General features: G+C 35.8%; 3 protein-coding genes across 4 annotated transcripts; 2 read left to right on the forward strand and 1 right to left on the reverse strand.

Moving 5' to 3' along the window:
• Positions 1-353: 353 nt before the first annotated feature.
• Positions 354-3,562, forward strand: CUC3 (NAC (No Apical Meristem) domain transcriptional regulator superfamily protein). 2 transcript variants are annotated; one of them, XM_018126106.2, is made up of 4 exons: positions 354-473; positions 578-845; positions 1,723-1,997; positions 2,607-3,562. In XM_018126106.2, exons 1-4 carry the CDS (start codon positions 471-473, stop codon positions 3,312-3,314), a joined length of 1,254 nt encoding a protein of 417 aa, XP_017981595.1. In that variant the 5' UTR covers positions 354-470; the 3' UTR covers positions 3,315-3,562. The 2 variants fall into 2 exon arrangements, with proteins under 2 accessions (XP_017981595.1, XP_017981594.1); XM_018126105.2 differs by having other exon boundaries at positions 354-845.
• A 3,597-nt stretch (positions 3,563-7,159) lies between these two features.
• On the reverse strand, positions 7,160-8,768 carry LOC18592096 (RING-H2 finger protein ATL54-like). The gene has a single exon (XM_007018626.3). It carries the CDS (start codon positions 8,689-8,691, stop codon positions 7,507-7,509), a length of 1,185 nt encoding a protein of 394 aa, XP_007018688.2. The 5' UTR covers positions 8,692-8,768; the 3' UTR covers positions 7,160-7,506.
• Positions 8,769-10,798: 2,030 nt separating this feature from the next.
• On the forward strand, positions 10,799-12,390 carry LOC18592097 (uncharacterized). The gene is made up of 4 exons (XM_007018627.3): positions 10,799-11,132; positions 11,207-11,289; positions 11,410-11,609; positions 12,103-12,390. The coding sequence occupies exons 1-4, from the start codon at positions 10,864-10,866 to the stop codon at positions 12,202-12,204; spliced, it is 654 nt and encodes a 217-aa protein (XP_007018689.1). The 5' UTR covers positions 10,799-10,863; the 3' UTR covers positions 12,205-12,390.
• The last annotated feature ends 3,864 nt before the right edge of the window (positions 12,391-16,254 follow it).

Here is a 16,254-nt window from a genome sequence, read left to right on the forward strand (position 1 = left end):
AAGCAAAGGTGTGGAAAGATAAATTTTAATCCGTAAATATCCACAAAACAGATTAAAAGAAGAGAAAGGAAAAGAGGTAAAGAACTACTGCTACGGTGTTCTGGATTTGGCAATCTTGTTGTACAACTAAACTAAAATTATATTTTGTGCATAAAAATGAATTAAGTGATGATGATCTCACTGTTCTGCGAGCTGCCCTCGTGTTATCCATCTGAGAACCTGACTCATTTCTCTTTCTCTCTCTCTTAATATGCTCACATACGCACGCATAAATCTCTGGACTCTGCAACCAACTTTGCATTTACTACCCTCTCCTCTCTATTTCACCTCAATCTCTCTTGTTTTTCCGGAAAAACTACTTTTAAATTTTCTCTTCCCCTGTCTAAGAAGCCTTTCAGGTGCGCTTTTGTAGGGCCCCCCATAGCCTTTTGACAGCCTAAATCTTTCTCCACCCCTTAGCCCTCCTCAGAATGGTTTCTGTTCTCCTTCACTTTTAGTTCTTCTCTTCATGTACTGCATGTTTATAAAACCTCTCGCTGCGCATTCATTCACAATCACAAGTGCCCTTTTATTGCAGATCATAATCTTGTTCACCCTCCCTCTCTTATTCCCATTACGGGACATTAGTTGTGTGTGCGAGAAGATGTTATCAGTTGAGGAGCTTTTAAGTGAACTTGCTGGGGAAGAATTAAACGAGCAGGGTTTGCCGCCGGGGTTTAGGTTTCACCCTACCGATGAAGAACTGATAACTTTCTATTTGGCTTCAAAGGTGTTTAACGGGAGCTTTTGCGGAGTGGAGATCGCTGAGGTTGATCTTAATAGATGTGAACCTTGGGAGCTTCCAGGTACATGCTTGCTTCTCTCCTAAGTCAAAATTAATGGTATGATTATATGAAAATATCCAAGAATATTCTCCATCCGCTTTACATCATGGCATTCTCTAGCATGTTACTGGCTTGACATGTTTCTAGATTCCTCAGATGAGTTCCTTTTCCTTTTTCCTCTTAGCTGAGAAAAAGCTCTTTTTCTCTTTCCTTTCTTTCTCAAGCTAGAAGAAAATGCTGATTTCTTTCTGAGTGGAGGACAAGATAGACTAGTCAAGCTATAGTTTACGAATTAAAGTTACCTCTGATCTTCATATGCCTTAATCATCCTGCTGCATCCTTGTTCTGGGTCTTAAAAGAGTCTCGGAGAAAGAACAGTTAAGTATGGCTGAGCCTGAGCCTTGGATTTTGAAACACAGACCAAGAGCTTTGTAGTAAAGCTTGATTTGCACTATGTTTCGTAAGTATGATTGCAGGAAATCCCTGTTACAATGGTTCTGAATACTCATTCTAGACCGGAGAGCCCTTACCTAAGGCTCGCCTTGTAAGCGTTGAATCAAAATTCTGAGACATGTAGCACATGTCTTTAGTTATTTCATTCTTTGTCCTCAGACATATATTTATACTGGAAAAATTAAAGCCCTCGTCAGTGTCAAGCAGTTGAGTATCATACACACATTCCCTTTGATCCGCTCCACACCATTCATTTTTGGTTAAAAAATCAGTCTTTAATTTAATTCCTGGAAAGGCTCTAATAGCATCAACTGCTGACAATATATCATTCATGTAATAAATGTGAATTTGAGAGATGCAGTGGGAGGGGATTATCGAATTGTAGAATATAAATAGTCTATAAATCTTGGTCTTAACTACAATTACACTGTGGGTTTTGATTCAGATGTGGCCAAAATGGGGGAAAGGGAGTGGTACTTCTTCAGCCTGAGAGACAGGAAATACCCGACTGGTCTGAGAACTAATAGAGCCACCGGAGCTGGGTACTGGAAAGCCACAGGCAAAGATAGGGAAGTGTACAGTGCCTCAAGTGGAGCCCTTCTAGGCATGAAAAAAACCCTCGTTTTCTACAGGGGCAGAGCCCCCCGTGGCGAGAAGACCAAGTGGGTCATGCACGAGTACCGTTTGGACGGTGACTTCTCCTACCGCCACGCGTGCAAGGTAATTATGGGCCACACGTGCGCCGTGGGAATCAAGCTATTTCCCCTGGCATACACCCAGACCCTCCTCCCTCTTTTTGTCGCGTTCTGGGTTGACTTATTATCCCACAACTTCTACAAAAACTCTTTTCTGTCATACCAAACTATCAAACTCTGCACTCCTTGTGCATGCCGACTTGACAATTTTCACCTTATTATTATTCACCGGGGTAGTTTTTGATGTGATTGGTTTGATTTTACTCAGTGCCATATGGTTGTCAGAAGCAGCTGGCGTTTCTGTTTTTTCCTTTGGGTCACCACTCCGCTTACACCTTCTGATCTGGTCTTCATTATCTTAAGCATACAACTAGTTTGTTTCTGCACTAAACATGCATGACCAAGTATACAAAATTCTACAAAGGCTAAGCAAACACTGAAATGTGTACATGATTCTTGAAGTTCAACATGAAAACATTCTAAACTAAAGGATCTCATTAAATCCTATTCCATTTCGTCGTTCTTTTTCTTTCCTAGAAGGCTAGAATATAAGCTGATTTGTTTGTACTTAATTCTTTTTTGGATTGTCAATACTTACTAGTAGAGTATGTTCTTTTCAATGGTTATTTTGCAGGAAGAATGGGTGATTTGCAGAATATTTCACAAAACAGGTGAGAAGAAAACTGCCCTTGCTCAAGGACAAAGCTTTATATTGGAAGTTTCTTCGTCTCCAGCGAGTTCCTTGCCTCCGCTGCTCGAAACCCCAACACCATTCTTAGAATCTCAATCTCAAACGCCAATGCAGGCCCAGAACTCTTTTGTGATTCACCGCCAAGAAAATGACCTGAAAAGCCTAATAAACCCAGTTGTCTCCCAAACCCCACTCTTCCCAGCTGACGGGCTCCAAGTCCAACCCTCCTTTTCAGCCAATCCCACCACAATCACTTCCTCCACAACCAACACAACCGACAAGAACGCTGCCACAGACACCAGCAACCCATCAGCATCGATGCTCTTCAAGTCCCTCCTCTCACATCAAAATTGCATTTTAAAGGAACAAGCCACTATTCCCAAACAGTGCAAGACAGAGGCTAACTTTTCCCATTTCCATCTGCCTGATGCCAGCTTGAACTGGATGGACAAGATTCATCCGAACCCATGTCAAAATCCCTTGTTTTTTGAGATGGATTGTAGTGTGTTGGGGTTCTCCGAAGGCGTTAATGCTGGGGACGCTACTGTCCATGACATGTCCACTTCAATTGCTTTCAATAGGGCCGGCGTCCAGATGATGTTAGATCCTCCCATCAGAGCCCCTGGAGAATCTTGGCAGCTAGATTGTTAAGATCTTGTATTATTAGGACCCCATTTCTATTTCTATATATGTAATCATATACTACTACCATATGTTTATATATAGAATCTTAAGTGTTTCTGCTCTTGGTGTAAAATGTAAATGAGTGTCCTTCCCAAACTCCAAAGCAAATCCAACGCACGCATCTTTGTTGGATTGGAGAATTTCCTGCAGCTTGAAGACAGAGTAACTGATTGTATTACTCTTTATATTTATTACAGTACCTCCTACCGTGTCAACTGCCTTGCCTTAAATTTTCTCATCAAAAAGCCAAGCCAATGGCCATAACAGAAAAAAAAGCTGCTTTTCTTTGATGGGTTGAATACTGGATGGAGTGTGAGGTAAGGGGAACGGAAAGAAGGCCAAGAAGGCTCGAAGGGGAAGTGAGCAGCGAAAGCTTTCTGAACGTGACGCCATGGATGGGATGGGAGGTGTTTTCAATATTTGACGTCACCTACAAGTATGATTGATGATGGGGACAGGGTCCCCTACTCCCTTCCTGCCTTTGCATGCACATGCCCAGACTCGTACCTAAGTTTGTAGGGGCTTTTGCGTAGGGGGACAATGGGTTTTGGACATAGATATCCCGAGAATCATTTATGAGCCATTAAAGTTATCATGGATTATCAATTTGTTCGACAATAATCATGCTATATATAGATTCTCAAACTCCTCGACTTGTCTCTGTCCACGTCCACCACTTTTACTCTGTTCCTCTGCAAGCCGGCTGAGATTAATGAAACCTACGGGCTATGTGTTGAGTAATTGATTTGTACAAAGGGCTTCAATACACTTTGAGGGTTTTTCTTTGATTTGGTTTGTAAAAATCATGAAAGAATTTGAGGATAATGAAAAATATGAATTTGTGGTCATTTTTGTTTGATTTTGTTCATCTTGTATAGTGTACATTAGAAATCTTATGAAAAAAATTACGTTAATGGAGGAAAAGTTGTGTAAATACAAAGAAAAATGTTTTCGTTTGAAATCTCATCTAAATAATAAAAAATATTATCTTTTGAAAAGCTAATTTTCAGTTAGCAAGCAAAACTAAAATTGATTTTCAGGTATAATTTTCAATAACCTTTACTTCTAACCATTTTTTTCACTATCATTGAGATGCAGACCAACAATGCGCGAGAAGAATCAATCCTGAAAATTAATGGCCATGGAGGTGACAACTGAACAGCTTCCAAACTCATCATCGCACCATCTTTGCCAAAGAGTAGTACCAAAATGAATACGTCCTCGAGAAAAGGACTATTTTTTCTATGTACTCTATGAAAAGCAGAGTCGGCCCCAGCATCCACCAGGCATTTGCCACACTTTATGTGATAAGGCATGTAAGGGACAAAAGGACAGCAGCCTGACCTATTATCTGGGTTGAGCCGACCCCCGGGACATGTTCCTCTAAATCTTAAGAGCGGGATCGACACTCTCATCTTCACTATTTAACTAATGCAATGACAATTTTAATCAAAGAGCCTAGTTGACCCAACTATTGTGAAAAGCAATAGTGTCAACATCCAAAAGCTATATTTTTCTTCATTCAAACAATGAAGCAAGGCCAAATGGCCCACTAAGCAAGTCCAAGCTGGCTTCTCAACTATAACTAATTCAAGACCCTGATATCCAAAACACCATGACATACGAAGAACATGACCAGAGACAGAAAGTGAAGAGTTTTTCATTACGACATAATGGAGGTTGCACATCAGGGCCATGACGACAACACATTATTGAGGATCAACACTGTGTTTTCCGCACGAGTGCTGATCAGAACCTTATTGTTGTTGTGTTTTCTGTCAAAGTGTTTTTCCGCTATATTTTACTTTGTTGGGAAAGCTAAGTATTACAGTCTCTTGACTCATCCTTCTAGCCATATGAATAAAGTACACTTATACAAGCTATTGACATAAGATGCCACTGCAAGCTATGACTTTCTTGATTAAGCGCGTTATCTCTGATAGGGTTCCCTTGGGGTCGTATTAGTTAGGGGAGGGGGGGAATATTTTGTACTCGTCAAATCGAAATGGACCTCATATCTGCTAGAAGTATATTCCTAACCTTTATTTATTTATTGTCCTTAATTATTCGTATTGACCTCAAACCTGGCCTTGAGTGATGAAATAGAGCGCCTCCTCAGGTTTTTGGATGGAAAAGATTGAATATCAGAGTACTAAATGGAAGTAGCAAGCTGCGAATCCATCTGTCTCCGTGCTTATTGGAGGATATATTGAATTGAATCACTCCTTTTAGAACTAATTTCTTGAGGAATACCGAATACTACACAATTAAGTCAACTTTAGAGATCTGATGAGATCTTTCAGTTGCGGAGATTTTGGTTTTAAAATAGCTCTGCAACAAAACAACCTAGTGCATGCACATGGCTGTTATACTTAATCATGATTTCCAACAAACACAAATGCAGGTACGAAATGTTGAAGTCAAGGGCTCTAAAAGAACACCAGAATGAATAGAGAGTCGATTTGTTTATGAGTCAAGTTTAAACATAAATGAGTTCAACTCATGGATATTCACTAATTAACCCCATAACACAATGTATCAATAAATTTAGTAGATACCCAATAAACTAATAAAGTCTCATTGGCAGTGGCAATATCATTTAATAAATAAGAATTTAATTTAAAATATATTTTCAGATCATTCTAAAATTTTTGCAAATTGCAATTTTATTTCATATTTGATCCCCTATGGCCCATATATGTTGGCCTATGAAGCTCTGTTTCAAAGCCCACAATGTCAAGAGCCCGAGCTAGGCTTGAAGTCGGGTAAGTTTTTCGAGCTCGAGTTGAAAGTGACTCAGTTTATTTTCCAATTTAGCAACACTGTAGCCAAACCGAATCAGAGAAAGTTCGACTTGGTTGGGCTCAGTTTGCACGACTAACCTCTGGCTCTAAAGACTGGGTTCAGGGCAAGGCTTCAAGCATAATCAAAGGGCTTTCGATAAGTTATTGAATTAGCATCACTTCATGGTTGGAGAAGCAACCATTCAGATCTGTTAAGACATGCAAATCGTATTGCTATGAACCCTGCCATGTTAGACATGCACAAATTGAGAAGCTATGAGCTGAGATCATCATATTTAGAGTAAAGGGATGTTGATTGAGTAGATGGCAATTAGGCCATGATGGAAAACTGAAAGGGGAAGAAAAACCCCATGTCATCAGAATTAGGCAAGCATTGACTGCAGAAGGAAATTGACTGTTTTTGGTTGCATGTACCAGTAACCAAGACAGTGGCTATACCAGGTTTCGAAGCAACCTATAAATTATTGGTTCTTGTCTTCTTGTTTTAAACTTGGGAAAAGAGTACAAGACTGCTTGATTTTCGTCCATTACTTTACGGTTTCTATACAGTATTACTATGAAAACGTAAATCTCTAACTAATGGTTCGGTCAATGGAGCTTTCAAGCATATAAACAGGCTTGATTTAGATAACATAACAACCTTCATATACTTTAAACTTCTCGTCGGTTTAAACTATTGCTAGTTTCTCCGAAGAAAAATCAACAGGGTTTGCTTTTAGAACTATATATTATCACCTAAACATACCTAACTATAGAAAAAAGATGTGCAAGAACTGGTTTAAACCTTTAACACGTTTTAGCATATTAGAATAGTCATTGAATGTTATACGTTATGGTAATGGTTAGATTGTTAATTGTTCATTGTATGTTTATTTTTCTTAAGCTAATAGTTTCATATAAGTCTACCATAATCATCAATGGATGAAAGTTCATCATTCAAATTAGTAAAAAAAAAAGTGAAAATCAAAGCTGAAACTTGAAAGCAATTGCTTTATCTCTGCAGAAACATTTCTTGTGCAAATATTTTGTCTTTTCTCATTACTGAATAACAGCAGTGACATAATGAGTTCTTGCATATAGTTATCGGTTATGTTCAAGTTGAAGCTTCAATCAAGTTCTACTTCAGCATTCGAAACCAAGGCAAATACATGAAATTTATTCTCCTGAAAAGAGAAGTCTCTTTAATATTCCTCTGGTGGTAGCTCAGCATCATAAGGCTTGAGTTCCATGCTTTGGTGGAGAAGCAGAAAAAAACAACCCCAAATTTAAAGAGGGTGCATGCTGCATACAGTTTCTCTTTTTAACAAATATCGCACTCAGAAAGCCAAAACTATATCTAAAAGAGTAAAAAACCTTTACAGCGGAAGTATTGAATTCATGCTGCGGCTACGTTTGGATGAGAAAAACCTTCCGCCACAGGAGAATGATCTTTTCATGGGAACAGGACTTAAATGAAGATGCTGAGCAATGGAAGAATTACCCATCAGCCTAAACTCGCTTGAGTTACCCTCATCTTGCTTTGGAATGATGCTTGAATGTGGGTTCTCAACATCCTCTGGATGATCAAAAGAACTTCCTTCTGATTTACGAGGACATAAATTTGCCAAACCGAGAAACAAACTTGCAGCTGAAGAAGAATCCATCGAAACGCACCTTTTTATTTGTTGTATCTCCTTAGCCACAGCCTGGCTACTGTCAATGCAATCACTGACTTCCAAAGTGCCATTTTCCTCATAATAGACACCCTCCTTTAAAATTCTTTGGTCATTAGCCTCTGGCAATTCACTTGAAGCGTCTGCTCTGGCCCTGTTTTCACAAAGCTCACTGTTCCTCCCCTGATTCTGACTACTCAGTTCACCTCCAATCTCAGAATTTTCTATCCGGTTATCGGCGACTAGCTCCATATTATTAGAATTTTGATCCGCAGAAGTTGGTGGGGCACAAACAGCATCAAAGACAATATGTGCTCGACACAAGGGACAATTAGTGTGAGCCCCTAGCCAAGTATCAATACAGGAAATATGAAAAGCATGGTTACATTTAGGCAATAACCTGACTGTCTCCTCCTCTTGAAACTCATTCAAGCATACTGAACATTCTGTCCCTTCAATCAAACCCTCACCCTTCTTGTACTTACAAACGGTGATCGAATTTATGATTGATTGTTGCAAACCAACAGTGGTGATGAACCAAATAGGATGATCAACTCGATTCTCATCAAGAAACTCTTCATCGGAACCATCAGTTTGAGCTTGTGGTTGCCTGTTATTCCTTGACCAGCACAAACCAAAACATGACTTGACTATAATGACATAGTAGCCAATAAGAAGGAAGAAACTGGCAAGTACGGAAACTAAGATGATCACATAAGGTGAGATGTAATGGTTTTGATCTGAGAGAGAAGGAGGTGGCGGTGGAGGTAGATAATAATAGTCAGGGTAAGGGTAGCAGTTGTAAGGGCAGGCAGGATCACAGAAGCCATGGCAGTCTACAGTTTGGTTTGTTTCTGTAAAAGTCGGAAAAAGCTTTCTGTTTTTCATTGCTTGGAAGAAAGGATTGAAGAAAGATGAAAGAAAGAAAGACTAATGAATTGTAAACGTAAAACTTTGGTTTGAATTGGAAGAGAAGAAATGAAGAAAATTAAGAAACTTGTCTCTTTCAGGGTTTAGTAAGGAGTAGATTGATGTGTATGTGTTTGGTTGTTTTTACCAATTGGCATTACAAGAATTTAGGTCTCAGTTAATCTTTGCACAGATTACATAGCCAATTAGCTCATCCTCTGAAGTTTAAATGATTTCTCTATCATTCATTTTATTCTGTGTTTTGCTCATGAGTGCTAATCAGAACCTTAACTATTTCCTTACTATTGTTATTTTTCTGTCAAAGTGTTTTTTTAGCTATACTAATGAAGTTTAATTTACTTTGTTAGGAAAGCTGAGTATTACAGTCTCTTGACTCATGCTCTTTTCATATGAATAAAGTAGATTTATACAACATATTGACAGAAGATGTCACTATGAGCCATGACTTCAGACTTTTATTATAATTTACTCATGGTGGATCAAATTTTCCACAATCTTGCCGTTTTCTGGTAGCTGGTCCTAATCATGATGATCATATTACATCTTTGATTAAGCGCATTTAACTATATCTCTGGTCGGGTTTCCCTAGGGTCATAGTTAGGGGATATTGTGTACTTGTCAAGTTGAAATGGACCTCATATCTGCTGTAAGTATATTCTTAATCTTATTTCTCCTTCTTAATTATTCTTATTGACCTCAAACCTGGCCTTCAGTGATGAAATAGAGTGCCTCCTCAGGTTTTTAGATTGAAAAAAGAAATTAAATATCAGAGTTGTAAATAAAAGTAGCAAGCTGTGAATCCAGCTGCTGGTCTAATTGAAATGATCTTTTGATGCAGATGGATTAAAATTGTGAATTTGAATCCTCTGAGTCATGATTCTGTGGATTTTTAGCTTGACAATAGGCCAAGGGCTCGTATATGTAAGCCTGTCTGCACGGTACACAAGCATTAGCCTGGCAGCGGGCATGCTGCGATTTGTTTGCAGGCCAACCACATGCAATCATTAACAAGAAGTGAGCTTGACTTTTATTTGATTCATATATATCGAGCTTTCTGGACCTTAGAGATGCAGAGGAGGAAGCCTTTAACCCTGTTGTATTAAAACCCCAAACAATATGAGAATCTATGTTTAATGATTGAGATAACTAGGACGTCCTGCTCAAAAACTTAGGATCTCAAGACCGGCTAGTGTCTCTCGTAATTTTAGTCCCTATGAATGCACAAAAGGCTCATCCGGTGACAAGCTTGCAGGGAATGGAAAAAGTGTTTGGTTTATCCCCAATTCGACTTAGCCCAAAAGAGGTAAATATTAACTTAGCCCAAAATGGGAAAACGGATCTACTGAAATTGTTGGGCTTGGAGTAGTATAGAAAAGGTCGTTAACAAAGACAACAGTGTTAGACCCATGACTTAGTGCCTAATGACTAATAATTTATTCAGGATTAAAATCAGAAAGCAAGTTGGAAAGTAAAAGGCAAAAATTTGGGCGTCAAACTGGCAGCTGACGTTACATGAGGCGCTAATTTACATTTTTTATCAAATCTAGGGAAGCTTGTCTGCAAGTTGATGTACTGTGTCTGGCCAAGGACATGCAATTCTTGCTGCAATGTATTACAATACTGGCATTTTTTTAGGTTTTATCCTCTTAGAACCCTTTCATGCAGTCCTGGCAAAAAAAATTTTAGGATTCATCTCATTTCAAACTGGCAGCTGGTTATGAATTGATAAAAAGAAGAAAACTGCTTGTTATGTACGCAATCTGAATTTCTGCTTATCCAAAATAATATATATATGAAATATTGATAAGTAGGTAAATGAGGAAATATCTAAGAAATTTGAATAAGGTAATAAAATTCAGCATACGAAAACGAGGATTGGGATTCATTGACTTTAGGAAATTTATGACATTGTCTTTCTTCCTATTCCATGTAAACAAACAGCCAAGTAAATGAAACATTTTGTTTCGACCGTTTCTACCTTTTATTCCACACGCAATGATTTCTTTAAGAAACTTCCTGTTAGCTGCCTGTAGTCTATATATTAACCTCTTTCAGCGTGAGTTCTCTCATTTTTCTGTTGTTGCATAAACGTAAACAATTTCATAGGCATTAAGGAAATCATACAAAGTTATGTCGACTTCAGGATCCATCCTTCCTTGCAAAGCTGTGTGCTTTCGAATGGCGTCGTCCAAATCCCAGCCTGCTATTCTCTGTTTTAGTCATCTCTTGGTGATATCAAAACAAAAGGGAAAACATCAGATTCTAAGAAACCATCAGAAGTTGCAATCGCTGGGCACCAGTCTAAGAGTGCCAAATAGTGACAGATACAGGAACATGGTCGTCTGCAGCGGTGTTGGATCAGGACCTCCGATCCCTTCTGATCCTTCTCCTGGGTCCTGGTTAGTCTTACAACATTCTGCATTTTGACTCTCGTATTGCAATATGGTTTGTTCACAGTGATTTCCTTTAGCAGGAAACCTTGGATTCTGGGAATGCTGTTCAGTATAATCCTACCCTTTTGGAGGGGCAAATGGGGGCCATTATTAAAACTGAAAGGTAAGGACTAGAAGCTATATTATCAATATTCATGTCAAATCATGTTTGTCAATTTAAGTTGCTTATCGTTTAATAGTTCTTGTCTTGAGCCTCACTTTAGATATGTTATATGGTGTACAGACAGAGTTGAAACTGTAATAGACACGGTCGAAACCGTAACAGATATAATAGAAGAAGTGGCCGAGCAAGTGGAAAAAGTAGCAGATAAGGTAGGTGATCAACTACCGGAAGGCAGACTTAAAGATGCCCTTGAATTTGTTGAAGATATTGCTGAAGAAACAGCCGACGACGCACGTTTAGCAGGAGAATTCATCGACAAGGTTTCTTGCTTTGCTTTTACCTAATCTCATGTTTTCTAGAATATGTAATTAATTAACTATATAGGATTAGATAGTTGGTATTTATTAAGTATATCCTACGTGGCTTGAGCACATGATTAATGCTGCTTTCGACTCAACCCATCACTGTTTTCTGTCTTATCCTACTGCAAATCCAAGACAAAAAGAAGCAATTAACCTCTGATTTGAATTGTTTGGAATGAAGCGGACTTGGTCTAGTTTGGTAGTCTGATCGGAATAATTAATTGTTTTATATCAGTTTGACAATTGATATATGTAGAATGAAAGTACTCACCACGCACATGTTAGTTGTCTACTTTCGCATATCCAGATGGCAAAAACAGCAAGCACTTGCATTTTTTTCCAATTGATTATGTTTGTTAATATAATTAAATTTCTTTTCCTTGTTTTAGGATGTTTGTTAAAATTAATTATTTTCTACTAATTCCAAACTATGTATATGCTGGAAATGCAGGTAGAAGACGCGGTGGACGATGTGGAAAAACAGGTGGAATCTTTCTTCGACAAGGATGAAAAAGCCGAAGAGACAAAGGAAGATGACAAGGGTCATGATTAGGCAAACATACAATGCAGCTCTCTTCTCATTACAATAAGGATGCATAGGGAGTTCAATGAATCCTCTTTCAACTGTAATTTTATAAGAAAGGCAATTAATGTAACATTAGATATGTTACGTAATTCTTGCCATAGACAATTCTTTTTTCTCATAATTACATTCTTTTATGAACTTTTCTCCTTTTTAGTTGAGGTCCACAATAAATCATCAATGATGATAAAATCTCTAAATTGTAATGCTCACGTGGTTCCTTTAAAAGGTAAAAATAATTAAATTAAATTACGAAATTAGTTTTTATATTTTATAAAAAATGTAAATTTAATTTATGTAAATTGAGTTTTTGTATTTTTTTAATTTATTAATTTTAATTTTTAATTCTAACACTATTAAATTTTTATTATTAAATATGTTAACGTGACATTTTAAATAAATTGATATAATATTTTTTATTGATGTGATATTAATTATATTTTAATATAACAACATCATGACAATGTGACAAAAATGATAAGGTGACAATTGCCACATGACATATAAAAACAAAAATCAACTAGCAAGCAAAATCAACATACACCTATAAGAGAATAAAGGGCAACAAAAAGTAATTCTTGATAAAAAAAAATTGCAGTGTTTCGCGTCAGAAGTTTCTCTAATCTGCTTGTTGGGTTTTATTTGATGTGAAGAGCTGTAATAATTGTAGCAGACGTTGAGAAAACAGCATTACACTCATGTCAGTTGAGAGAAACATAAGTTAAATTTCTTTAGGTTCAGAAATTCTGAATTTAGCATTGGTTGACTTGTCATTGTTTACCTTTAAATTAATAATAGTAGCTCAGTTCAAGCATTAAATTATTGACTTTCAACATCTTGCCCTTTATTGAGTTTGAAGAGGATATAAATATGTTAGGAATGTTAACTTGGTTGTGACATATATATATATAAGTTTAAACTTAATTTCTAGTAATCTTTTTCAAAGTTGAACTTGAAAGTGACAGCTTACGGGGAAACAGCAAGTAGTGGCAGAGGCGCCAATGAGCACAATGCTTCCCCACTGGCTTTCCATTTGCTAAAAGACATAAGATCTCAGTAGCACATTTATTCAATGTCAAACTTACAGAACATGGCTATCCATAGCCTCTTGGTGGTGAAGTTACCCATGTTTGTCACTCGCAGAGCATTGCAACCAGATGCCTTACAGATCCTGCTTCTTGCGTCCAGTTCCTTCGTGGGACAAAACGACAATAAAGTGCTGGGGCCTTAATTTCAGTTCCTGCTTCATTCACCCATCAAACATCATAAGGCATTAATTTAGTCATAGATCAGATTTATGGATGCTCTGCCAACACAGGATTTGCCCCATATTTTCATTTGATATCCTCTCCTCAACCTGCCCCTGAATTTCACCCCTCCCCACAAAATCACATAGTTAATACTATTTTTTTTGTTATAATAATTCTATAATATAATCATTACAAATCAAGCCAAAATAATATAGAGATGAAAATTACATTAAAAAAAAAGACCCATGATTCCTCAAAACCAATCTGCATCTATCAATAATTGAGCAAAAATACATCCTGTTCAAGTCCAAGGAAGAGGTCATTCAACCTTCCCAGTGTATCATCCGTTGAGGAATTATTGAAGTTGTTCTGGGAAGCAAAATTTGCAAAACTAGCGAATAGAGATGTAAAACATATGTTGACGGCATATGAAGCAACCCAATCCCTAAGAGATTGCAGAGTTACTCTCCGGATGCAAAAATCTCAAATATATACTAAAATAGATTTTTCTTTTCAAAAAAAATTGAAGACAATTACAACTTTTTACTTTTCACAAAAAAATTAAAATAAGAAAAACTGTAAAATTTAGGTCAATTTGAAAAACATGAAAGTGGGTATATTTAATCTGATTCTCTGTAATTATCACGCTCATATTTTTGTCATATTAATCCATAATCAACATCATATTAATAAAATGTCACATTAACATACTTAACGATAAAAATTTAATAGTGTTAAAATAAAAAATTAAAATTAACAAATTAAAAAATATAAAAACTTAATTTATACAAATTATTATATAAAGATTAATTTTATATTTTTTATAAAATATAAAAACTAATTACATAATTTAATTATAAATTTATAAAAAATAATTAATATAACATTAAATATATTACGTATTTCTTGCTATAGACCATTCTTTTTTTTTCATAATTACATTCTTTTATGAACTTTTCTCCTTTTGAGTTGAGGTCCAGAATAATCATCAATGTTGATGAAATCTTTAAATTGTAATGCTACGTTGTACTTTTACAAGGTATAAATAATTAAATATTTGATGAAAAGGGTTTGGATGGATTTTACAGAAATAAAAAAACCTTACCTAAATCCAAACAACGTAATTATGTTGGACTTTACTATAATCAGTTCAAATTAACCCAACAAGGAAATCAATCGATCCAACATCAAATAAGACCAAATTATTGAAATAGGACTAAATTATTTTTTTATTGCTAGCCCACACTAGAAATCATTGCATATTCCAAGTTCGGAGCAATTCGAAAACAATCATATGAATATATACATAAATATTAATTTTTTATTACCTTTAAATAGAAAAGTTTATTGCCAAAATTTTTGAATATTCTTTTTCAATATTTACATATCTAAAAAGAAAAGAAAGATGTATACATGCTGTATGAACATGTCTACAATATATTAATAAATTTATGTATGAAAAACAAATTATCCTTGTTTGCAACACTGTGGAGTTGTTTCAAGCCAGCGGAGGTCCAATAATTCTTGCATAAAATCCCCTTTCAACTTGAAAGCAGTGAACATCAATAATTAATGGTCGTCCCCAAACTCTATTTTCAGGTTACACCATGGACCATATAGCCAGGCTGCCACTGCCACTCTGCCACTCAAAGTCCACCATTTTGGTGGGTTTCCACTTTCCAAGTCTCTACTCAATTATCAAGCAAATAAAACATGCTCCATCTTCACAAAATACTTAATATTAATCTATATACAAATATATTAAAATCCCCTGGTAAAATTAATTACAACTTTGCTACTGATGTATCCAATAATAATTTATTAAATTATTCTTGTGTTGCATATATATGAAACCATCCAAATTGAACCTGTAGTTAAACTTATTTTTTTAATAAAATAAATCCTTTGCAAGTTACAGAGAAAACAATTACCTACAGTTGTTTCCATTATAAAAAAAGAAGAAAATAAAAAGGAGGAGAAAGAGATGGCTACAGTTTCTAAGTTAAGATTCAGAATAACACATGATACACGTGTTAAAAGTTTTCGTGATTAATTTGCTTATATTAAAAAAGTGACAGCCAACTGTACCATATCGTGAAAGATCTTGTTTTGTGTCCTCTTCTCATTAATTGTCCTTTATGAATTTCCGATACAAATTCAATATTACAAAATTAAAAAAAATAAATATCTAAATAAAATTTTAAATTAATTTAAAAAAATCAATTCAATCCCTATCTTTTTATTATGTTTAAATAAGTCTCTAAATTTTTATTTCAAGTCAAATAAATATTTTTTTTTATCTATTACTAACTTTCATTAGTCAATGGTACATGTGACACTTTTATATTATGTCATCTACCACGTGATAGATGATATGGTATTAAATATTATTGATTAAGTTGAGTAAATAAGTAAAAAAGTAAGCACACAAATCTGAATCGATAATATTCAATATCACATCATTTACCACGTGATAGATGATATGGTATAAATGTGTCATATATATCATTAACTAATGCAAGTTAATTAATTTTTAGGAAAATGTGTTTATTTGACTCAAAATAAAAATTCAGGGACATACTTGAACGCAATAAAAAAATAGAAGCTGAATTAATTTTTTTAACATAATTCAAAAACTTATTTAAATATTTAACAAAAAAAAATTGACTCTTTAAGAGATTTGAGCATCTCTTTCTTTCTTTTTTCCAATATTGACCATTTTTTATTGTATTTGACATGTTTAATTGCAAATACCGTATTTAATATGTTT

This window comes from Theobroma cacao, chromosome 8 (assembly GCF_053813885.1).
Source record: "Theobroma cacao isolate CCN51 chromosome 8, ASM5381388v1, whole genome shotgun sequence".
Lineage (NCBI taxonomy): Eukaryota > Viridiplantae > Streptophyta > Magnoliopsida > Malvales > Malvaceae > Theobroma > Theobroma cacao.

Bases quoted from the DNA above. Each gene is read 5' to 3' on its own strand.
- CUC3 (XM_018126105.2), top strand. From the start codon at position 509: ATGTACTGCATGTTTATAAAACCTCTCGCTGCGCATTCATTCACAATC. The intron at 846-1,722 runs GTACATGCTTGC...GTTTTGATTCAG, and splicing joins TGAACCTTGGGAGCTTCCAG to ATGTGGCCAAAATGGGGGAA. The intron at 1,998-2,606 runs GTAATTATGGGC...GTTATTTTGCAG, and splicing joins CCTACCGCCACGCGTGCAAG to GAAGAATGGGTGATTTGCAG.
- LOC18592097 (XM_007018627.3), top strand. From the start codon at position 10,864: ATGTCGACTTCAGGATCCATCCTTCCTTGCAAAGCTGTGTGCTTTCGA. The intron at 11,133-11,206 runs GTTAGTCTTACA...TTCCTTTAGCAG, and splicing joins GATCCTTCTCCTGGGTCCTG to GAAACCTTGGATTCTGGGAA. The intron at 11,290-11,409 runs GTAAGGACTAGA...TATGGTGTACAG, and splicing joins GCCATTATTAAAACTGAAAG to ACAGAGTTGAAACTGTAATA.
- LOC18592096 (XM_007018626.3), bottom strand. From the start codon at position 8,691: ATGAAAAACAGAAAGCTTTTTCCGACTTTTACAGAAACAAACCAAACT.